This window comes from Leptodactylus fuscus, chromosome 4 (assembly GCF_031893055.1).
Source record: "Leptodactylus fuscus isolate aLepFus1 chromosome 4, aLepFus1.hap2, whole genome shotgun sequence".
Lineage (NCBI taxonomy): Eukaryota > Metazoa > Chordata > Amphibia > Anura > Leptodactylidae > Leptodactylus > Leptodactylus fuscus.
The window spans coordinates 49,092,944-49,117,024 of NC_134268.1; the positions used below are offsets into that span (position 1 = coordinate 49,092,944).

Consider the following 24,081-nt stretch of genomic DNA (forward strand, 5'->3'; position numbering starts at 1 on the left):
TAAAATAAAAGATATGGTTCAGTCATATGGTATCATTTACTAACCTGATATCTGTTCACCAATGTAGAACACAGCTCTTCATTTAGCCGGCCGCGAGGGACAAGCCAAAGCTGTAGATCTTCTGCTGGAAAGTGGGGCAGCGATAACATTGAATGCAATGGAGGCGTCTTTCATACATGAGGCAATACGTGCAGGAAGAAAGGACGTGGTCTTTACTGCAATCCAGCATGAAAGGTACAAGTCTGATTTTGTCTTATATGTGAGGAATCTCTACTTTCCTTGAAATGGGCTGTAGAATCTTGTATAGGGTATCATTGAATACTGTCAGGGGGATGGATATAGATTACTACCATAACTAGTCACATGACTAGCCATAAATGTCCCACTTCTGAGGCATCAGCTATCTGGAGAATTAGGTTCTCCTAACCCCTGCTCCACTTGGTATGATGGCCACTTCATCCAAGTAGATAATGAATGGAAAAGTTGTGCTGTATTTTGGGGAAAGTTGATTGTAGATTTGCCATTGAATAAAAGTGGAGCAAAAGGTGGAGCAAAGTTTAAATGGGTATTACAATCTCTTACCCAATTCTACAACTGCCTGAGGGTGCACAAGTAGTATTTACATGCAGAAAATCTGCACTAAAATCTGCAAGGACTGCACAAGAAGTACACAAATAAAATCCCCACCAACTGGCGTAGACTTAATGCACAATTTCATGTGTGTATATGTACATCTAAGGGTTGGTTCACATTAGCGCTTGTATTCCGTCTGCATGGAGACCCCCCCCCAGACGGAATACCAACGCTAATGCAAGCGCTGTGCAGTTAAGCACACGGAGCCCATAGACTATAATGGGCTCCGTGTGCTTGCCGTGCACTGCCCGCAGCAAGCACACGGAGCCTATTATACTCTATGGGCTCCACATCGCTTGCAATTGCGATTGCATTCCGTCCGGGGGGGGTCTCCATGCGGTCCCCTTGCGGACGGAATACAAGCGTTAGTGTGAACCAACCCTAAGTGTGGATTTTGAAGCCATTCTCTTGGAATATGGCCCAGAAAAAAAAGAAAAAAATGTATATGCTGTGGATTTTAAAATCTGTTTCCAGTTTCCACATGTAAAAAATCTGCATCATGTGCAATGGATTACAGTGCAGGTTTTCTGCATTAAAATCCTTGTAGAAAATTCATGTTTTTGTTCACATGTGCCCTGAGGAGCCAATACATTCAAATCCCACCAAGTGCTACACCTGCATGGAGTTTGTACACTCTCTCTGTGGGGACATCCATGCAAAGGAATTTTCATTGTGAGCCCCATATGGGATAGTGACCATCAATGTCTGTAAATCGTCATACAAGCCAATAAAATATACAGTTTCAGTAAGTCCTATGGAACATACAGCAACAGCCAACTTATCTGTTTCCGTAATTCTGGCCGCCTCATTCAGCTACAGACATGAGTCTTTAACTTGACACTTAACACAGTAACTACACCGTGCCACAGCACTTGTACCTAGTTGTTTTTCTGCAGAAAATTGTCAATGTCAATTTGAAGACAGTGTACTATATATGTTCAATAGATACTTATTGATACACTTTATATTTGTTGTAGGTGGGACGAAGTGCTTGTCACATTTTCAGACACTTCTACAAGTTTTAAGTGTCCCATTCTGGAAATGGTCAATCATCTCCCAGAAGGCCTCAAGGTGAAAATTTATTTTTTTTCTATCATAGCAAATAAAATAGAAAGCTTTATTTGGAATTTTCATGAAGTATTTATTACAACATATTTGGGATACGTTTTAGAGTATTTTATATTGTTCTTATGTCCATTTTAAAAAGTCCAAATTGTATCCCAATGAACTCTACTTTTGATAACTGCAAATACTCCTCTCGCCCCTGCTATGGTATGTACCATTGTCTCATTGTAAGATGCAAATGACAAGTGACAAGTAACTATTTCTTTAATGGAAAATATGCATTAAAGTACAGATAATAGCATCATTATGGCTGCAGCACATTTTATATTTCTCTCTGCACAAGGTATAAAATGTGTATAAAAGTGTATAAAATATAAAGCAATCTGCCCCTCCCTGTCTATTATTACTACTACTGTTTTTTTATGTGTAATTTTGCAAGAAGTAATTGTAAAATAGCAAATAAATAGCTGAGAAAAGCCAAGTGACCATAATATAGTCACTGCAGGTCACTTTGCCACATAAAATATAGCAATACTCTAAGTGGAACAAGGCAGGTAGCGCCCCATTACAGATTTTGTTTGGGGCATAGCAAGTTTTTTAAGTTATACCTCTTCTAACATCCCATCAGCAATAACATAAGCAGCTAGTCAGAAGTAGGTAAACTCTTCTTACACTCACTGTGAGCTACAGGCTTTTCTCCTTGCCATGTATAGGCAGGGAACACAGATCAGCTCTCTGTGCAGACATGGAGAGGTTGTGAAAAGATATCTGCCCTTCTCTTTCACTCCCTGTGTTCTGTCTTGAGCATGTTGGTTTCTCAAGACAACCCTTCCCTAGTAACATGGAGGGAACAGCTAAAACAGCAAGAAGGGAGACACCTATTAGCAGGAACATTACAGAGGTTTTTCCGGCAGAAAACAGCATCATTTTTAATTAACATGCATTATATTCTGGTCCAGAATGACATAGTCTATTACATGAGGCCAAACTGCAAGGGAACATGGGAAGAATATGCAAACCTTGGGAGACAGATTTGCATATTCTTCCCATGTTCCCTTGCAGTGGAGCATCTATGGCTGTATAAGTCTCCACACACCTGAAAAGGTGGTCTCTCCCTAAAGATGGACATTATCCCCATAATGAGGCCAAACTGTCTGAAATGTTAGGTCTCGTGCACAAAACTGAGTGTGCAGCATGATGGCTTTCTGATTTTTTTAACACAAGGCACTCAGATGACACTTGGATGACATCTGAGTGCCTTTCACGTTACATCAATTTCAATGGAGTGGTTCCCTTCCATTTTCATGAAGTTGGATTGGACATGCTCCATAATTAGCATAAAGAAAGAAGCATCAGAATCCTCCTCAAACTGCACATTCGGTTGTATGCTTAAGGCCTCAATGACCATAAATATTATATTATATTGTATGAATACAGTATAATAATCTACCAAACCTGTCTACAGAGGAGACAAGTAATCCAGCAGTCAAAGAAGACTCAAAAATGACATAGACATTATATTAAGATATATTACAAAGTGGCGTTTTTTGTATTGTGTGGATTCTGTGCAAAAGAAACAATGACAAATGACAGTACAATATATGCACATGGGGGTTCTCCATTTAGGCAAAAACATTGGAATGAATTCAATGAGTGATGCAGATGTTGTTGGCAATTCTGGCTATTATTTTGCAGATGACAAGGTGAAATCTGAGGGCAATTCACCATCAAAATTTGCAGAAAACACATGAAAGGCAAATTCGTGGCAAAGTTTTCAGCAGAATCTGTTGTATCTGAACTCACCCTTAATAAAAAATGTGCTTTTCTCTTTGTATTTCAGAATCTATTGGATAGATGTATGATGGAATCGCAAGGAGACAAGAAGAACTGGGATTATTTTGTGAGTTTCCTGCAGTGCACATTGTAATAGGTTTTCTGCAGTTTTTTGAGCCAAAGCCAAGAATGGCTACATAAGGAATAAGAAATATATATGTAACACTCAGGAAGGCCAGGATTGGTATCACGGGTAATATATCAGATGTGGCCGGATTTCAGGGGGTCCCTGGGTCCCAAATGTGCACGAAATCTCCTTTTTGATGTCCCCAACTACCCACCCCCACTCTGATATCTGACAATGACAACAGACAACCAGGCTTCGGGGGTAGCCGTTGCTCTTTTTACTAGCAGGACAAAGTAATACAAATGTACATATGGAGGGATTCTTCACATACAATACAGTGATCTTTGTAGGTAGTGTCCAGTTAGCAGGTGATGGAGGCAGAATGCTTTGGATAGATTAATCAGTAGTTGCTTGGGTAGTTAAACTTGTATATACTTGTAAAGATGGCCTGTATCCAGGGGGTTAGTTCACAACAAACTGGGTACACGTATGTAGAATAGCAAATGCAATTTGTCAGGAGCGGGAGACCCTCAATTTCTGCCAGACTAGCTATGGGCTTCTTAAATATAGATTTGTCCCAAAGACTTACTTGAATAGAGAGATATGTGTGGGATTCCCAGATGTATGGATAGGCAGGTCCGTAAGCTTTCAGTGATTGCAGGCTTGGAACTTCAGAGGAAAACACTCTCTGAGGAGAATCTTGAGTACAGAGGAAAAGACATCTCTGTTGGAAGTGATCTGAGAGTTGGCTGCCATTTTCAGCTCTCCATGTGCTGTGTCTTCTGTCTTCACACAAAGGACCAAAGCAAAAGGTCCCCAACCCCCCTAGAGGGGGCTGTAACTCAACTCCTCTTCCAAGCCAATCAAGGGAGCTTGATTGGTCCTGAAGGTCACCTGATTATAATGGACACACCTTCACACTGACAACTCAAATTACAATGGCAAAGTATAGGCAGGTGTAGTTCACAAAAACATCCACAAGATGGCACATTAATAGACCCCCTGCGTGCTGGCTCTGGTAAAATAGAAATGAAGGGGGATGCCTTATATGCAAATGTCCATACCATCTCGGTCTGCAAGGACTATTAAAGGGAATGGGACGAACAGTACCGGGACATTACATATAGGGAGTTCTTATACTTCTCCCTTCTGCCCAATTCACTCCTGGCTTTGGTTAAAAAAAAACGCAACAAATTCTGCAACAAAAAAATCTGGATTTCTGCAAAGTGGGGCCTCAGCCTTACTCCGGGTTCATACTAGAATTGAAGTCTTTGTAGGAGACTCTGCTCCATATTCTGCTTAAAATCTGCTGAGAGAAAAGTCCTGTAAGGTTTCTGTATAAAATCAATGTAAACCAAACAGAAACCTGATGGACACCACCATAGCCTACAGGGTGTGCAGGTTCTGCATATAACCGCTTTTTAAGCAGACAGGGTTTCTGTCTTTTGGGTCCCCATGTGGAAACCCAATGGTAGTGTGAACCTAGCCTTAACTACGATATATAAAAGTTATCCCTCACATGTAGTGGGGAATTTCTTAATGGTTTTGTGCCATTGTCTGATATACAAGTTCTTTTTTTAGCAAAATGTTTAAATTTTTTGGCTTTCTTTCTCTTCTCTTATCAATTTTCAAATGTGTCCGACAAATTTATTCTAATGCTGCATCTCCGTTCCAGTCAAATGAATGTGGATGAGCTGTAGTACCTATCATAACCACTAAAAAGTTTATAGCGCTGTACTTGATGAGTAGTGAAGAGCAGGGCTGAGCAATCAGGATTGAGAAAGATCGGATCCCGATCAGCAATCGAGCAAATTTCACAATTGCGATTGGTATCAGCTGGAAAATGATCTGAAATTGGATTTTGAAATCTCAAGATCGGCTCAACCCTACAGTATACATAATATACTATTAGGGTTGAGTGATCGGAATCAGGAAAGATCGGATCCCGATCGGCGATCGAGCAAATTTCACGATCGCGATCGGCTGGAAAATGATCGGAAATCAGATTTTAAAATTGATCCTGAAATCTCAATTATCGGCTCAACCTTAGTGAAGAGGCCACAACAACCAATATTGTCTTAGTTTTTGAGGAAACCATGTTTGTGTAAAAGAATATGTCGGAATTCCAATTACACAATGATGAGTAAAGACCAGAGGAAACTTCTGCAGACTTTCTGCAGCACTTTTTTGTTGTTGCCCACTAAGTGGGGCCTTTGGTCTACAAAAACACAATTTTTTAAGTGAAATATTACCGCATATATGAGCAAAATGCAAAAATGTGAATTATTTTGTGAATGTGTGTGAACAGATATAGTGGACTCTGATCAGATAACCTCACTCTTCTCTCTTATCTCATTCTTTTCTTCTCCATTAGGTTGAGTACAACTTCCGATATCTTCAATGTCCTCTCTCATTTAAGAAGAAAAAACTCTTCGACAGTAAAATCTATTATGAGCCTCTTGTGACATTAAATGTAAGACTTCTCAGTTTTCTTTGCTATATGTCTCATTCAGTAATTTTATAGGGTCACAGTTTTATTCTCTAGGATGAGCTATGGAAATAAATATGCAATTATTAGTAAAGTCACTTTTTACTGAAATTATGTAAGGTCGACGCTCCACATTGCAAAATGCTGCGATTTGGCCGTGGTGGAAACGCTATGGAAACTCTGGCATTTTACAGTATCTGCAAAGTGGAGGGATTCTGGCTAATTTCATCCACACATTGCAGAAAAATATCCCCATTGGAAATACTGAGATTTCAAAAACCATTATGTTTTTGTAAATGGCAGGATTTGTCATGGTACAATCCCTTTAAAACATTTTACTTTGCATTCATTGACCACCAGGGGGAGCTAGCTGCCTGTGGATCTATACCTATAGTGCTGAAGTGACATAGCTCTGCTCTAGTCTAAAGCATTGTATTTCATGTCATATGAATGTGATATTATAAAGATGTATTCTGGAAAATAAAACATTTTCCCACTGTACATTCTTGTAGGACATGGTCAAACACAACCGTGTGGAACTCCTGTCTCATCCTGTCTGTAAAGAATATTTGCTCATGAAATGGTATGTAGAAGAGGTGACTGCATGTTATGTTTTATTGAAGTTTTATTTTTTATCTTATGCTAAAATATAAAAATGACCAATATGTTCTTATCATGACTATTCTGTGGCTCCAGGGGCCGTCGCTGGTCTTTGTCTACTTTGCTGCAGCGATGTTGTGCTTGTACATTCATGTGAATCCTGCAACCACCATTGACGTTGTGACTGGCTGCAGAGATCACATGGAACATCATCACTGTAGAAAAAATAAGCCAAGACTAACTTGGACCTGCAGGGACTCCTGGAGCCGCAGGGTATATAACAGGTGGGTAATGTTACACTTGGTTACCTCTGTACTTCTGAGTATGCCATTGGGTAATGGAGTAACCCTAACAATAGAATGTCTTACATTTTTTCCATTGAAGCCTCTGGGGAATTTTTATGGAGAAAAAGTACACATTGTATTGCCACCCTATGGTCCATGTATTTGAGCAGGATTGCTTTTGCAGAACAGACTATAGTTACATCTAAGGGAACCAATAAGGTCCCACTGCCCCATATTAGGAGACCAGGGTTTCGCATCTTAATAACCTGAGACCACCTACTGGTTTAACATTTTTCCTTTTGGAGTATTCTTTTAAGGATTCAACTTTTTGGATTTTTTTTTTTCATTTCCACATATCTAAAGCCATGATTTTTTTTTTACAGTTTTCTGATTACAATGGCATATAAGGACTTGTTTTTAGCGGCATGAGATCTATTTTTAAATTCCAGTTTTATATAATTTTGGGGGTCTACACCATGTGGTAAAAATTACCTGCTATATGGGTAGTTATTATCGCAGCCATACTGACTTTATTTAATTTTTAAAACATTTTTCTACTTTTGCACATTAAAAACCTTTTATTTTTTTAAATTTTTTTTTTTTGCTGGTACTCATAGAACCATAACATTTGTTACATTTCTTTTTAATTGGGTGCATTTTTTGGCTACTTATGATTTTTTTTTTGCTGTTGTTTTTCACTTAAACATTTTTTTATTTTATTAAATTATTACTTTTTTTTAATAATAGAAGGGACTTGGACATTCAATCCTCTATCGCTACTGTATAGACGTTTATTACAGGGATGCTGGAAATTCGGCAGACCCTAATACACCTCCATACATGGCAAGCCTGGAGGCTCTGACTGTCATAACTTCCAGGGGGAATCATGGGACAATACAGCTAGAGAGGGAGCACTGCTATCAGCATTGACCCCTGTATCTAAGGAGCTAGGGACCAGGCTTGGAGTTATGTCCAATCCTTGTGTTGAAGTCGGTATCACCTCTTCAACATGGCTGCAAACCTGCAAGCGACGGCACAAGCACAGCCCTGTTTTTCATGCGGCGAGGCAAACAGAATCCCCGTACAGAGACCAGGCACAGATGTGAACTGAGCCTAAGGCCCCACGTACCTGATATACAGTGTTTTTGGCGGCTGCATTTTACAGTCCCAGCAAAGTGAATGAGATTTCATTAATCAAATCCGCAAATTGCAGAAAAAAAAAAAAGAGTTGAAAAATAGCAGAATTTTTGAAAATTCAACCTGTTAATTGTAGCTGTAGAATTGCGAGCTATTTACTTATATATTTAATAGTGGAGGAAAAAATACAACAAAAACTCACTTTTTGCTGCCAGTGGCCTTAGCCTATGGGTGGACATATCAGTATTATGACACAGGGAGGGAAATGGATAGTCAGACAGCCCGTTCAATAATACATCAATGTTTCATATGAACCATCACATCTGGATTTAGAACCCAGGCTGAGAATCTATGCCATAAAGAAAGTGGCTGGAATACGTTTTGTTACTGTACATATATTGTGCTCTATTAATTTTGCTGTTTGCCATTTTTTGCTTGTATCTACAGGCGAGCATATGGATTTAAAGCGCATCTTCTCAACTTGGCCGTTTACTCATTGGGACTCATTCCACTGACACTTCTGATAGTAAATGCTAAGCCAGCCATCAGAAATAATTCAACGGTGGAAACTAAACCTTTAGGACTTGAGGTATATTATTATTATTATTATTATATTGTTATTATTATACATTGACTACTAATGCTGTGTTATTATTAAATTACTATATACTGTATATACAGTATGAAAATTATGTTCTATGGTGTAATATTGGGTTTCAACTACAGCCAGCTTTTACTTGTGTTGGCATAATTTCTTTCTTTTTTTTTTTTTCTTAAATGTAGATTGTGAGCACCATATAGGGATCACGATGTACATTTTTTTTTTTTAGTCTTTTCATTTAAATATGTCTTTGTAGAATGGGAGGAAGTCCACGCAAACATGGGGAGAATAGACAACATGCATACAACATGCAAGGAGTTTCCTTGCAGATGTTGCTCCTGGGGGGGATTCGAACCCAGGACTCCAGCTCTGCAAGGCTGCAGTGCTAACCAATGAGCCACTGTGTTGCCCCACGTTGGCATAATTTCTGCCTTGATACTCTAAGGGTATGTTCACACGGAAGAAAAGATCACGGAAACCTTTTCCACCATGTGAACATTTCGTGCTGCTCGCCGCGACAAAATGCCAATGCAGCTGCGGAATCTGCGGCAAGATAGGGCATGTCACTTCTTTTTTTGGCTACTAGCTAGCGGAAAAAAGAAGCGAGTGACTCCCATTGAAGTCAATGGGAGACGTTTTTGGCAGTGGATTTTGAGGATTTTTTTCCCCTGCCTCTGTTGCAGGGTTACCACCATTTATTTCCAATATGCATATTAGCTCTTTTGAGCAATAAGGGTGTTGTTGAGCTTATTTTCATATCGACAAGAATGGAATATCTCAGCAAGAGAGGCAGCTATGTACAAGGGCAAAATAATATTAGATTCATGTGACCTAACCTATCTGGCAGACTGGTTGATATGTTGGTTTCTTGTGAAAGACATTGTGAAAAAAATCCCCATAAATGATCACTAACAATTCAACAAACTTTGCCTAAATAAATAGAAAAAGCGAAGATTAAAAATCCTGTAATAAATGTTAACAGAATAATAGACTTCTTTCTTTGTTTGCCTTACGCTTTTCCTGGTCCTTTTCCCTCCTAAACTGACTTTCACTCTGAAATCTCATGGTAGTATCAGATTATATAGGTGAGGGGGGAAAGGGAGGAGTAAGCTGTAGCTGGGTGAGGCATAGGTACTAGCAAAGGCTTTTGCAGCTAAATTGGAAGTTTCTATGTCACCTGAAATGCTTTATTGAGTTTACTGCTGATCACTTTTCTATATAACCTCCTATATGATCTTGCTAATAAATCTAAATGACAAAGAAAGAGATCCTCATTTATTTTTTGTGTGCAGTGTATTGGAGACATCATATTAGCCAGTCTCCACTTATCAGCTCATGAAGAACTGAAAATTGACTAGAGGAGAGAGCCTGCTGTCTAGAACTGCTAAATTGAAGAATACAAATCACTTAATGGGCAGGAATACTATTATTCCTGATATACACACTATAACATATTTACACAAAGATTGTTGAAAATTTAGGTACACCTTAAAGGGGATTTCTGGGGTAAAAATAGGTCATCAATTTCTGATCGTGGGGGACAGCTGACATTCTCAATGATCTGCTATTTTCAAAAGCTGATGTACAGAGAATAGAGCAGAAAGCAGACAGCTCTGTTCTGGTAGTGGCTGAACCAAATCACTGTAGTTTAGCTCCCATTCAAGTGAATCTAAACTGATCTGCAGTAACTTGCTTTTACCACTACACAGAGAACAGAGCTGTCTTCTTCCTGCTCCATTTTCTGTGTATCAATGGGGGGACTGGGTGTAACACCCAACTGATCCGATCTGACCTATCCTTAGCATATAGAATCAATATTTTTTGCTGGGAAACCCCTTTAAGGATGAGATGTATTTGACGGTGCCTTGTTTATTGAGAGCATCTTGTTTACTTGCAGGACACGTATTTCACACGTATTTGCCTGTCCCTTGTAATGATCATGAGCATCTTTGGGATTGTAAAAGAAATTATTCAGATCTTTCAACAGGTATGTTATATAAGTAAGAGATAACTTACTCCATCTGTAATAATTCTCAGTGTTATTAAAAATGACCTACCTGCCAGATATAGATGTGTAATCTGTTACGTGACCTCTTGGCCGGACATTTCCATATACTGTATGTATATCACACGTTAAGCTGCTTTTTTAAACACAACATGGTTTTGTGACAAGTTATCAGAAAGTGATATGCTAACTATCATATGTGTGACTAAATACGAGGATGAGGGTGAATTGCAGCCTTTCAAGTATTTTTTAGCATTACATTGTACTAAACTGGTTTCCCAACAATTCGGAATCCTCAACTAAACTGGAGATTAGTTAAACAGTAAATCTGTATGTAGCTTGAAACTAATGGTCCCTGAAGCAGAGAATGAGGCAATAAATTAATTAACCAGCCGGCAGTAGCCCCCTACTCTATCCCTCCCTTCTCCATAGAGTTCTGAGTGTGAGGTTGAATATAAAGACCAATCTAATGTAACCAAGCAGTCAGATTGAAGATAAAGAGGAGGAGAACCGCTTCAATGGAGCAGTGCTGCAGTACCTGCACTTGCCTAGGATCTCCAGCGATCCCACAGTACTGGTAATCGACAGGGTTCCTGGCTCTAGGACCCTCACAGATCTAATATTGATTCGTAGGCCATATTTCATGCAATACAGTTTCTAATTAAATTCCAAGCCATAACTAAGAGCAAATTCAACATTTACTTCTTATTATGTCCAAAAGAACAAAAAAAAAAAAACTAGCAAAAAAAAAATCACAAAACAGCCCTTTCTGAGTCTGGTATAAAGCCTAGTTTAGTACTTTTGCAATATATTTTTCTTCTAACAAAAGTGTTTTCATACAATATATTCCAGTTAACCTCTCTTTTCCATCGAGGAACGATGGGGTCTCTTCACTACACCAAAAATCATAATTGACCTGTTTGATATCATATTATTTACGTGGTCCATGATTTTGCATTTTAGAAAGCCAAGTATCTAATGGACACCAGTAATATTATAGACTGGACAATTCATGTCACCAGCATTCTTTTTGCCTCATCTGTCTGTACGAATCCTCTTGATGTACCTAGTTGGAAATGGCAATGTGCAGCCGCTGCTGTGTTTACATCTTGGGTCAACTTTTTGATTTATCTTCAAAGGTAAGAAGTCATCCATTGGAGTTAAAGGTTATGATATATCAGTTATCTCATGGGGAATATGAGTATTTACTAAAGTAGACAAGTCAGGAGGTGTGAAAAATCTATAGCGTAGATTTCCTAAGGTGCTGTAATCGGGGGGATTTATTAAGACTGGTGTTTCCTCCATTAGTCTGAATTCATTCTCCAGCTGGAGCAAGAGGCATCTGAATTATTTTTAGGCTCCAAACTCTTAACAATTCTGGTGCATCTGGCGAGGTCCCATGTATCAGGCACTGGTGTAGATTTCAGGTATAACTCTGCTGAGTTATACTAAATTTGTCTGGCTAAGATATCCCCATTCTGATTTTTTTTAATTAAAATGTAGGTTGTGAGCCCCACATAGAGCTCACAATGTACATTTTTTCCCTATCAGTATGTCTTTTTGGAATATGGGATGGAAATCCATGCAAACACAGAGAGAAAATACAAACTCCTTGCAGATGTTTTTTGCCCTTGGTGGGATTTGAACACCAGGACTCCAGTGCCACAAGGCTGCAGTGCTAACCACTGAGCCACCGTGTGGCCCCTCTCTCCTTTCTGGTCTGTCTTGATCTTCATCCAGCTCCACCTATTTTCTTAAAAAGTTGCACCAGAAAAAAGTAGCTGGAAACCACTGAAATGAATAGTTAAAAAAACAGATGCCATAGAATGGAAGGCCTCATGTCCTACTAGGACCTAGAAATATGATAGAGATCAACTGCTTGGGGCCAGCGCCACACCTCCCATGAGGCGACCTGAAGCAACCACTTCAGGTGGCGCTATGCCAGGGCCCCAGGGAGGGCGGCATATTTGCTTACCTAAACCAGTCCAGGACAAGCTGTCCTGGACTGGCTTAGTGTCACCGACCGGTGGATTGGGGAGGCCGCTGGAGCAGCGCTGCTCCAGCGGCCTCCCCTCACGCTCAGGCAGAGAGCAGGTCCTCTCTCTGCCTGCTCTCTGCCTGCGAACGCCGCTAAGCCCCGCCCCTTCACCCCACCCCCTCTCCTCCCGGGGGGGGGGGGGGGCGGCTTTCTGTCGTTCGCCTCGGGCGGCGAAAGGGGCAGGTTCACCCCTGCTTGGGGCTGACCTCTGGCAGACTTCAAGCAGCCAAAAAGACTTCTCTATAATTCTGGGTAAATTTACTCCTAGCCAAGATACAGGACCAGGGAGTATGCTATAGAGTAGACCAAGGATACATCCTTATTTATATACGATTTGTCTTACAGGCAAGAGAAGGTCCATTACCCATATCCCTATATACAATATGAAATATAGACAGGTATATACAAGATATGAAGTAAAACTCGGCAATTGTTCCCTTCAGTCAATTATCATTCTAGATCCTAAGGCGAATCATCTGCACTCCATTATTCTATTGTCCTCCTGGGTAGAGTATTATACAATAATCCATGCAGTACATATTCCAGCAATAAACGGACAGTTCCAGTTTAATCCATATTGTACAGTCCTATGAAAAAGTTTGGGCACCCCTATTAATCTTAATCATTTTTAGTTCTAAATATTTTGGTGTTTGCAACAGCCATTTCAGTTTGATATATCTAATAACTGATGGACACAGTAATATTTCAGGATTGAAATGAGGTTTATTGTACTAACAGAAAATGTGCAATATGCATTAAACCAAAATTTGACCGGTGCAAAAATATGAGCACCTCAACAGAAAAGTGACATTAATATTTAGTACATCCTCCTTTTGCAAAGATAACAGCCTCTAGTCGCTTCCTGTAGCTTTTAATCAGTTCCTGGATCCTGGATGAAGGTATTTTGGACCATTTCTTTCTACAAAACAATTCAAGTTCAGTTAAGTTTGATGGTCGCCGAACATGGACAGCCCGCTCTCAAATGATCTGAAAACAAAGATTGTTCAACATAGTTGTTCAGGGGAAGGATACAAAACGTTGTCTCAGAGATTTAACCTGTCAGTTTCCACTGTGAGGAACATAGTAAGGAAATGGAAGACCACAGGGACAGTTCTGGTTAAGCCCAGAAGTGGCAGGACAAGAAAAATATCAGAAAGGCAGAGAAGAAGAATAGTGAGAACAGTCAAGGACAATCCACAGACCACCTCCAAAGAGCTGCAGCATCATCTTGCTGCAGATGGTGTCACTGTGCATCGGTCAACTATACAGCGCACTTTGCACAAATAGAAGCTGTATGGGAGAGTGATGAGAAAGAAGCCGTTTCTGCACGTACGCCACAAATAGAGTTGCCTGAGGTATGAAAAAGCACATTTGGACAAGGCAGCTTCATTTTGGAAACAAAAATTGAGTTGTTTGGTTATAAAAAAAAGGCGTTATGCATGGCGTCCAAAAAGAAACAGCATTCCAAGAAAAACACATGCTACCCACTGTAAAATTTGGTGGAGGTTCCATCATGCTTTGGGGCTGTGTGGCCAATGCCGGCATCGGGAATCTTGTTAAAGTTGAGGGTCGCATGGATTCCACTCAGTATCAGCAGATTCTTGAGAATAATGTTCAAGAATCAGTGACGAAGTTGAAGTTACGCCGGGGATGGATATTTCAGCAAGACAATGATCCAAAACACCGCTCCAAATCCTCAGGCATTCATGCAGAGGAACAATTACAATGTTCTGGAATGGCCATCCCAGTCCCCAGACCTGAATATCATTGAACATCTGTGGGATGATTTGAAGCGGGCTGTCCATGCTCGGCGACCATCTAACTTAACTGAACTTGAATTGTTTGTCCAAAATACCTTTATCCAGGATCCAGGAACTGATTAATAGCTACAGGAAGCGACTAGAGGCTGTTATCTTTGCAAAAGGAGGATCTACTAAATATTAGTCACTTTTCTGTTGAGGTGCCCATACTTTTGCACCGGTCAAATTTTGGTTTAATGCATATTGCACATTTTCTGTTAGTACAATAAACCTCATTTCAATCCTGAAATATTACTGTGTCCATCAGTTATTAGATATATCAAACTGAAATGGCTGTTGCAAATACCAAAATATTTAGAACTAAAAATGATTAAGATTAATAGGGGTGCCCAAACTTTTTCATAGGACTGTATATGTAACAGATATAGACTGTCTTAAGACTATAATAATACTACCACTGACGGATGTAATTCAGTAACTATACAACCCCTTCCCCCTTCACCAGTAAACTAGTGTCCTTAGGGGTACACAGGGCTGTAAAACATAGGGGCTTTAAAACATAGGCGTAAACAGGTCTGTCTTATCCCAAGCGGATTTACTTGCAGGACTTCTTGGGGAATGTATAGAATATAAATATCTGTGGGGAGGAGGGATTTCCTAAGCAACAATTATTAAGTGTCTTAGACACTTTTAAGGGCGGGTTCACACCTACACTCAGTCTCCGCTTTAGCCAATCCAGCGGGTTTCTGTCTTCTGAACAGGGGACGGAAACCCGGTGGTCAGTTTTCAAACCCTTTTACTTAAATGGGTTTACAGAGTGACCACCCATGTGCGTCATCTGGCTCTCCGCGGCAAAACCGTTTTTTTTTTGTCGGTCTTCACTGTGAAGAGGCAGAAGACGCTCACGGGTGGTCACTTTGCAAACCCATTCAATTGAATGGGTTTGAAAACTGGCCACCGGATTTCCATTTCCTGTCCAGTTTCTCAGGGCAGAAGACGAAAACCCACCAGACAGGAGACCTGGTGCAGATGTGAACGCGCCCTTAGATACCTTTAGAGATTAACAAATTTTGCAAAAATTTGATTCGGCAGCTTCACCGAATTTTCCGATACTATTCGTTCTGATCTGAATTAATTCAATTCAATTAATTCAAATTGCTTTAACCCCTTACTGGCATCCACTCTAATAGTATAGCACTGTTGGAAATTGTGTGCGCACCTTGCTTTGTGGGTGCTAGCGCTGAGGTGAGCTTCGATTGTGAGTGTTAACCCCAGAGATGCCTTGGTCACACATGACCATGGCATCTCTGGGGTTTTATTATACATTGTGGTCCTGATTGTTCCTCCCCCGTGATGTTTTCGAGGGTTGCTGTAGTGATTAAAAATAAATAAATACTGATACTCACCTATTCTGGGCTCAGCATCCATTCCAGATGTATTCCGGGAGTGACTGAGGCCTTTCTCCTCAGGCCTCACTGCTGGGGCCTGTGACTGCTCGCTGTGACCGCTGGGGCCCAATCACAGGCCCCAGCAGTGAGGCTTGGAAAACAGGACCTCATTTACCACTGCAAGAGCTCTGAAGTGGATGCTGAGCTCAGGACAGGTGAGTATCAATATTTTATCATTTTTAATCACCACAGGGGGTACCGAGGGGGCATGTAGCATGGCGGAACCCCTTGGAGACCATGGGCGTGTTTTACTGCGGCATCAGGGAGGTTAAAAAACCCATTGGAGATGTGTGAGTCATTACCACATAGTCTGAGGAAATCTGGATTCAATGCGAATAGAATATTTCCTGAAATTCGGTTTGAATTCCACTTTGTCAGCTTTGATATGCTCATCTCTAGACATGTTTATGATTTGTAGGAAAAAGGGGTGAAGTTGTGCAGGAAAGTGGTATCAGTATCACTGAAAGTGGGAGTGATCTAAGTGTCCCCAATTTTCTGGGAGTAAACTAAGTAATAGGTGGTAAGTTAAACTAGACAGTCTGATTTATCACGGAACTTCGGAAACTTTGCTAAAGACTATCTATTCTCAAGTTTGCACTGAATAACTATTAGGGTAAGTTCGGATGGATTTTTTTGGACCAGAACCTGAGGCAGAGGCCAGCTCAGGTTCCGGTCCAAAAACCGGGTAGCCAAGATGGTGCATCCAGCCGCACACTCCGCTCCAGATTAGGCCCAATGAATGGGCCTAGTCCGGAGGAGGGAGTGTCTTTAGGTTGAATCGCGAGGCGAAATGGCTTGAAGAATGAGCATCTCGGTTTTTTTTTTCCGGGAGCCAGAACAAGCCATCTCCCGGGAAAAACTCCTGAGTGGCTCCCACTGATTTTAATGGGAGCTGTCTTTTTGGTCAGGATTTTGAGACAAATACGGCCTCAAAATCCTGACAAAAAACTCCGTCTGAACTTATCCTCAGGGGCTGTGTACACGGCGGACAATGATTTTCCGTTGACTCCATGTGACGAAATGCTGATGATCTGCATAGGCGTTCCACCGCTGATCCAGATGGGACCTAATCAGTAGGAAGTTTCAAGTCGCAGACTCCATGGCAAGAACAAGCAAGACACTTATTTTTTCATCATCCTGCTGTGATCTCTGCATGTGATTGAAAACAATAAGAGGCAGAATCTGAGTGGAATGTCCTGCTGATTTAGGGGTGGAATCTGTTCCCCAAATCGTCATCAAATTCCAGCACGTGAACGGCCCCATTAGATTATATTACTATAGAAATACCAAGTGAATGATACTCAATGACAATAATAGCGACTAACGTGTTTGTTTATTAAAAACTCCTTTTAGGTTTGAATCCTGTGGAATTTATATAGTAATGTTTTGGGAGATCCTGAGAACACTGGTGCGAATTGTGGTCATCTTCTTTTTCCTGATTCTCGGATTTGCATTAAGTTTTTACGTAGCCCTCACTCCACAGGTATGTCAGATTTTTAGGTTACTCTATATTTTGATGCTTTGCATTGGCTAAAGCGCAGAGAGCAGTATTACCTTGTTCCTCACGGCCAGCACACTGTCCAATTGATCTTCAATGTATTCGTTCAGAATATAAGAACATAAGTGAAGTACTTACACTTCTCCCTTCTGTTATATCCCCTCCTGACTTGGGCTGGAAAAAAAAAAACCCACATCAAAACATGCAACAAAAAAGCAGCTTTTCCTCAATGTGGGTTTTTCATGGAAATTAAAAAACTTGACCATGTGATCTCTAACACAACAAATTTCTAACATAGCTCCCCTCTACCTGATGCCCTGCTACATCAGCCAAACACTGCTGCAGTCCACTTCCTAGTGTCTAACCCACACAGGAAATGCTTGGAGATGACCGCTCTTCTGAGTGGGCCCGGATTGTCCGGCATTTTCGAAATAATTCCATGAAGAATCCCCATATTTTCTGGGTTTCTTAATCACTTTCAGGCTGGGGCTCCACATGGCATAAACATGCGGTTTGACCACATTTCTCATCCTAACATGGTTTCCATACATGGCAGTTTTGAAAATCGCAACATGTCAATGGAAGCAGAAAGTCCACAGAGGAAAACTCTGCAAACTTTCAGTGCAAAGCAAAGAATCCCAATGTGTTGTTGCCACAGTTGTTCCCGCAGCGCTTTTTTGCTGTGGCTCACTACATGGGGCCTTAGCTTTATATTTTGTTTACTATCTCAGCTCTCTAGATCATACATAGGTTATATAATTATTGGGTTTTCAGTGAGTTTTCAGTTTTCCACTAATCGAGGAGACACTTTTTGCTTTGTTAGTGCTTCAATATGGCATTGTTTTTTGCCTTCCTCCGGATCAACATTGTAGGGGATTGTAGGGTTATAGGTTGGACTTGATGAACTCATGTCTTTATCCAACCTCATCTATTACTACATATGTTGTATTATTATTGATTTTAATGTTTTTACTGCAAAATTATATCATGTAATTTATTTCTTTGTTTTTCTTCATCTTTTCAGATAGCGTTCAGGACCCCTATCATTTCCCTTATGCAGACCTTTACCATGATGCTTGGTGATATTAGCTATCGTGATAGTTTTCTTGAACCACTGATGGAAGATCAAATTGAATATCCGATTCCTACATTTGTTCATCTGATTGTATTCACTTTATTAATCCCAATCCTTCTGATGAATTTGCTTGTAAGTTACTCTTAATACAGCCCTGAAAAATGTTGATGATAATTTATGACAAAAAGTCATTGCCAATGTTTTTTCAATGGCTTTTCATTGGGTTTGTTGTAAAAAGATATCACACAGCGATGATAGATACACTATGTGATCAAAAGTATCTGGACACTTGGCTGAAAATGACTTACAAGTTTGTGGCGCCCTCCATCGGTAATGCTGGAATTCAATATGGTGTTGGCCCACCCTTAGCCTTGATGACAGCTTCCACTCTCGCAGGCAGACGGTCAATCAGGTGCTGGAAGGTTTCTTGGGGAATGGCACTGAGGAGAGGTATCGATGTAGCTCGGTGAGGCCTGGCACGAAGTCAGCGTTCCAAAACATCCCAAAGGTGTTCTATAGGATTCAAGCCTGGACTCTGTGCAGACCAGTCCATTACAGAGACGTTATTGTCGTGTAACCGCTCCGCCACAGGCCGTGCAGTATGAACAGGTGCTCGATCGTGTTGAAAGATGCAATCGCCATCCCCGAATTGCTCTTCAACAGTGGGAAGCAAGAAGGTGTTTAAAGCATCAATGTAGGCTTGTGCTGTGATAGTGCCACGCAAAATAACAAGGGGTACAAGCCCCAGCCATGAAAAAAACGACCACACCATAACACCACCGCCTCCGAATTTTACTGTTGGCACTACACACGCTGGCAGATGACGTTCACTGGGCATTTGCCATATCCATACCCTGCCATCGGATCGCCACATTGTGTACCATGATTCGTCACTCCACACAATGTTTTTCCACTGTTCAATCTTCCAATGTTTACGCTCCTTACACCAAGCGAGGCGCCATTTGGCAATGACCTGCTTGATGTGTGGCACCCAATTACCTGACCACATTCGAAGTCTGTGAGTTCTGCGGAGCGCCCCATTCTGCTCTCTCACGATGACTATTGTCTACTGAGGTCGCTGATATGGAATACGTGGCAGTAGGTGGCAGCACAATGCACCTATTATGAAAAACATGTTTTTGGGGGTGTCTGGATACTTTTGTTCACATAGTATAGATAGATAGATAGATAGATAGATAGATAGATAGATAGATAGATAGATAGATCTCACATCGCTGCAAATTCTTGTTGTGCAAGCTGAAGGCAATTTGCTGTTGTATTTCCAACTAAATTATGTTGTATACTTTGGTGTATTTTGGAGCATGTTAGCACATTTTGTTGCATCTGGTCTGATATAAAATGTTTCCAACATGGTAGATGAGTAAACATGGCAGAGCAGAAAACTATTTGATGTTTTGTGCAGCCTTATTTGTCATCTTTGCTGTGTAGCCTGGATCAGAGTAAGCAGATTCATCTCATTGTTATTAGATCCACTATAAATCATACACACATCTAAAGCTCTAGATACATATTTCCCATTACTAAATGATTGGGGGGGGGGATGCCGTACCACCTCCCTCCCTAGAGACTATATTAGTCTATAGACATTACTCTGACAATAAAATGTCCATTTACAATAGTTTCCATAAAGCACATATACCCTGCTGCAGCGTATATACAGGCATCAAAGGAGGTATGTGTGTTCCTCCCATATGGCCACCCCAGAATTTATTTTTAAAAAAACTACTTATATACATATAATTAATGGAACTACTATAATTTGTTTGGGGTCTCCACTTTAATTCCAACAACTGTGACAAGGAGACATTTAGAAAAACAGGAATAAGTAAAGACAAAGTATTGTATACACAATATTAGCATTGTATTAGGGGACCTACAGTATGAGGGGGGTGAAATAACTTAGCCCATGAAACTCAGTTATGAAACAAATTTGGTCACAGTGTCTTGTTATTTTATTAAAGACAGTTGGATGAATACATTAGAAAGGAATGACCAGAAAAGAAAACAATACATGTATATGTCTTCATCATTCTATTGTATACACAATTGTGATTGTCTTTTTATTAAACCTATAGATTGGTCTGGCTGTAGGTGACATTGCAGAAGTACAACGGAATGCAGCTCTTAAAAGGATTGCGATGCAGGTCAGTAACAAATAATAAAAAAATTACATTTAGAAATCAAATATAAAATGAATATAATAATGTAATATCTTATAGTATATGATGGACTGAAGCTAAATATAGAAAATGAAAAAGTGAGAATGGTCATTGAAGAGGACCGTAAGAGTCTGGATAATCCTTGTTAGATTCTGCTCTCACTTTGTATGTACTAGACAAGGTCATAGCTATTGGGATCACATTCACTGGTAGCATTTGCTACTGGGCCCAAGACGTTGAGGGGGCCCAAAGGTCCATCTTTAACCACTTTTTGTCCACACTAGGCCATTTTCCCTGGTTAATTTAGTTTTTTTGTACATGTGGTTTTGACCGCCATTTTTTCATTAAGCTTATTCAAAAAATGTTTGCATCTTTCTTAGATGATTTATAGGGAAACATATTTTTTTACATTTTTCATGTTTTTGAATACCACAAAATACTATTTGAAGAAAACAACTTTTAAAGTAATTTTAAAGATTTCTGTAATATTTATGTAGGTGAACATAGTTTTGTGTCACTAGGGGCACAGTTAGAACCTATGATGTGGGGTTAGTAGTATCTTTTAGTTTTTTTTATCTTTTTTTTTTTTTTGTGTACAAGTTTTGCCCCGTAATGTTATAATAGACATAAAACATGACGGCTGTGTGTTATAGCAAGTTACCTGGCAAGGCCAAGCTATCACCTCTCCCCATTCATCTGTGTAATTTCTGCTATATTTAGGTGCATCTCCATACAAATTTAGAGAAGAAACTGCCATATTGGTTCTTGAAACGGGTGGATCATGAAACTGTTATTGTTTATCCCAATCGGCCAAGAATTTGGGGAGTTGCCATCAAATCAGTGAGTATTGTTCTGTTTTGATATCATGCAAAGTGGAAGCAGTTTCCTTTTTCTATACAGTGTAATTATGGCTGTGTTCACACTAGCTTCATGGTTCTGTTCTATCAAATTTCCATGGATATAACCTGAGCTTCTGCATTACTCTAAAATCTATTACATGTTCCATTGGATTTACTCTAAATCAATGGGTTCTATCAGAAAATGTACATTCAGCATACATTTACTGTATCCATATTCAGTGTAACCCTTTCCATCCCAGTTGCTAGTTGGCTCAGAGGCTATGCTTTGTAGTTGTTGGTTTGTCTTTGCTTTAGCACACTAATGTAGATTTTTGTATTTCTTATGGAGTTGAAGCTTTTCTATATGGATGGCTCATGATGTTCAGCTTGCCCAGTGTTGGTGATGTGAAGCCAGTTCCTATCAGCGAGGATCTTTTACGGCTACATAGTACAACAATGGGAATTACACTGCTCCATGTGTACGAGAGTGGATAGTCGAACTGTACTACCGAGCATGTATATCTACCAAAACTGGACAAAATAGATTGACTTTTTAAAAAAGAAGTCAAAGGAATAGCAAATGGCACGGAAACAATTTGTAAAAATTTAACATGCAACACATACAGTAACATATCAATGGAAACCTAAGCATTGCCACCTTAACTCCCATCAATTTGTGTGAAAATTGAGACATGAGTCCCAAAAAGTAACACAATTGTAGAAAACAAATATCATCTAATGACCCTGTATTAACCCCTTGTATTTTGGACAGAATGACTTGGGGCTTGAGAAGAGAGTATGACAGTTCACCCCAAGTAGAAAACGTTCAGAGACACTGTAACTTTAAACTACAAAGATTATGTCTGTAGCTTCCATAGATTTAGAGATGCCACTGGTTAAAGCGGAGATGCTTATACTCGCACTTGCACTTTAACCAGTATGCAGGAGAACATGAGCAGCTGATAGACAGGAGAATAATGAACTCATCTCCTCTCCTGTGTCACTTCGGACAACCCCAGGGGAATCGAGTACCATGGATATGTGTTCATATCATCGCCCCCCCCCCCTCCCTCATTAGTCAGAAGCATAGTTGCCATTTAACCCCTTGTATGCTGCAGTCAGTGACAGGGCCAGGGAGCTATGCTGAAATCTAGCTGTCCTTGGTACTCCAGACTGCTGACTGCAAATCCTAAAATAAATGAATATTTCTGCAGTTGAGGCACAAATTGCCTTTAAGGTGTAATGAAATACATTCAGACAGCAAATTATTTGTACTGTTACCACTTTTAATGTGACAAGAATGTGCATTGTACTTTTTATGAGTATTATTCAGACTTATATCTTTTGTATTTTTATAGAGTATGTTAAGTTATTTCCTCACTTGTGATGAGTTTAGAGCTGACGTTCCCGACAACAATGGCACAGTGGAGGTAGAACTTTGGAAGCAGAAGAATAGGTTGGTATTTGCTTTAGTTTTCTATTTCTTCATGATTCTGCCTTGTATTAAATGTTGATCAATGCAAATATGTATTAAACTTACTCATATGATGTTTGTCAGAGATTTGCACTTTTTGTTCAGTCTGATGTATATCACTTTGTCCCTACTGGTTCCATACATCATCATCATCAACAACTGATGCACCACATGCCACAACCAGCATTATTCCTGCTTGTTTGTGCCATTACTGGAGGTGATCTCCATAGTGACATATATGTGAATCCATCCTTAATGAGGTGTGATGTGCCAAACTATGTGTAAATGAAAATTGATTTTCATATGTGCACAATTCTAGGTTGAAGGATCTGTCCTCAATCATGCAGAAGCAGCATGAACTTATCAAACTAATCATTCAGAAAATGGAGATCGTATCAGAGGCAGATGATGAAGACCAGCAGGACTTCTTCCAACACAACAAACCGAAGAAACAAAAGATGGAACGCAAAGAAAGCAAATGGGATTGTGTGGTGAAAGCTGTAAAATGTAAAAGTTAAATTGATGTGATGGTTCCCCTGTATGTTTTTTACCATAAAGCATATTTCAGGGACTGATAGAGTTTACTGTATAGAAATATGTTTATCATGGTTAATATCTTATCTTTGGACCATACCTAATCAGGTCTACAGCTATAATTTACATTAGGAAATCTTCATGGTAAATAGCATCTCTCAAGGGTGCACTTCTAGACCAGTGGGGAATCTATAGAAACGTGTCTCTCCAACAGGAAACTTTCTACTCTCTTCTCAAAGATCAAGATTTGTTGGGTGCTTTGGCTGGTCCGAAGCTAAAAAATTTTGAGCAAACACATACCAAGTAGCTCTCTGCTTTAAAACTTGTGTTTCTTTTTGGGGAATTTCTTACAAGGTTCCAAGAAACACCACAGGTCTGCAGGACCCAAGCCTAGTTAAACAGGTATATAATAAAAGAGTTGTCCCATTAAAGACGCTGTCCCCTATCCACAGGAGTGTTAAATGTCTGGATTCTGATTGACAGGTATCCCAGTGATGAGGAGAACAGGGAACGAAAAGTCCT

At 40.0% G+C, this 24,081-nt stretch overlaps 1 protein-coding gene across 1 annotated transcript in view; it reads left to right on the plus strand.

Moving 5' to 3' along the window:
* TRPA1 (transient receptor potential cation channel subfamily A member 1) overlaps nucleotides 1-23,805 on the plus strand; it is a 62,340-nt gene extending 38,535 nt beyond the window's left edge. The window contains exons 15-28 of the mRNA XM_075270405.1: nucleotides 68-234; nucleotides 1,611-1,704; nucleotides 3,539-3,598; nucleotides 5,973-6,071; nucleotides 6,599-6,669; nucleotides 8,555-8,696; nucleotides 10,606-10,695; nucleotides 11,677-11,852; nucleotides 17,313-17,442; nucleotides 18,482-18,664; nucleotides 20,629-20,697; nucleotides 21,433-21,552; nucleotides 22,910-23,007; nucleotides 23,345-23,805. Of these exons, the coding sequence (XP_075126506.1) occupies nucleotides 68-234; nucleotides 1,611-1,704; nucleotides 3,539-3,598; nucleotides 5,973-6,071; nucleotides 6,599-6,669; nucleotides 8,555-8,696; nucleotides 10,606-10,695; nucleotides 11,677-11,852; nucleotides 17,313-17,442; nucleotides 18,482-18,664; nucleotides 20,629-20,697; nucleotides 21,433-21,552; nucleotides 22,910-23,007; nucleotides 23,345-23,543 (1,698 nt within the window). The 3' untranslated portion in view covers nucleotides 23,544-23,805. The remainder of the gene's footprint in view (nucleotides 1-67; nucleotides 235-1,610; nucleotides 1,705-3,538; nucleotides 3,599-5,972; nucleotides 6,072-6,598; nucleotides 6,670-8,554; nucleotides 8,697-10,605; nucleotides 10,696-11,676; nucleotides 11,853-17,312; nucleotides 17,443-18,481; nucleotides 18,665-20,628; nucleotides 20,698-21,432; nucleotides 21,553-22,909; nucleotides 23,008-23,344) is intronic.
* Nucleotides 23,806-24,081: the final 276 nt, after the last annotated feature.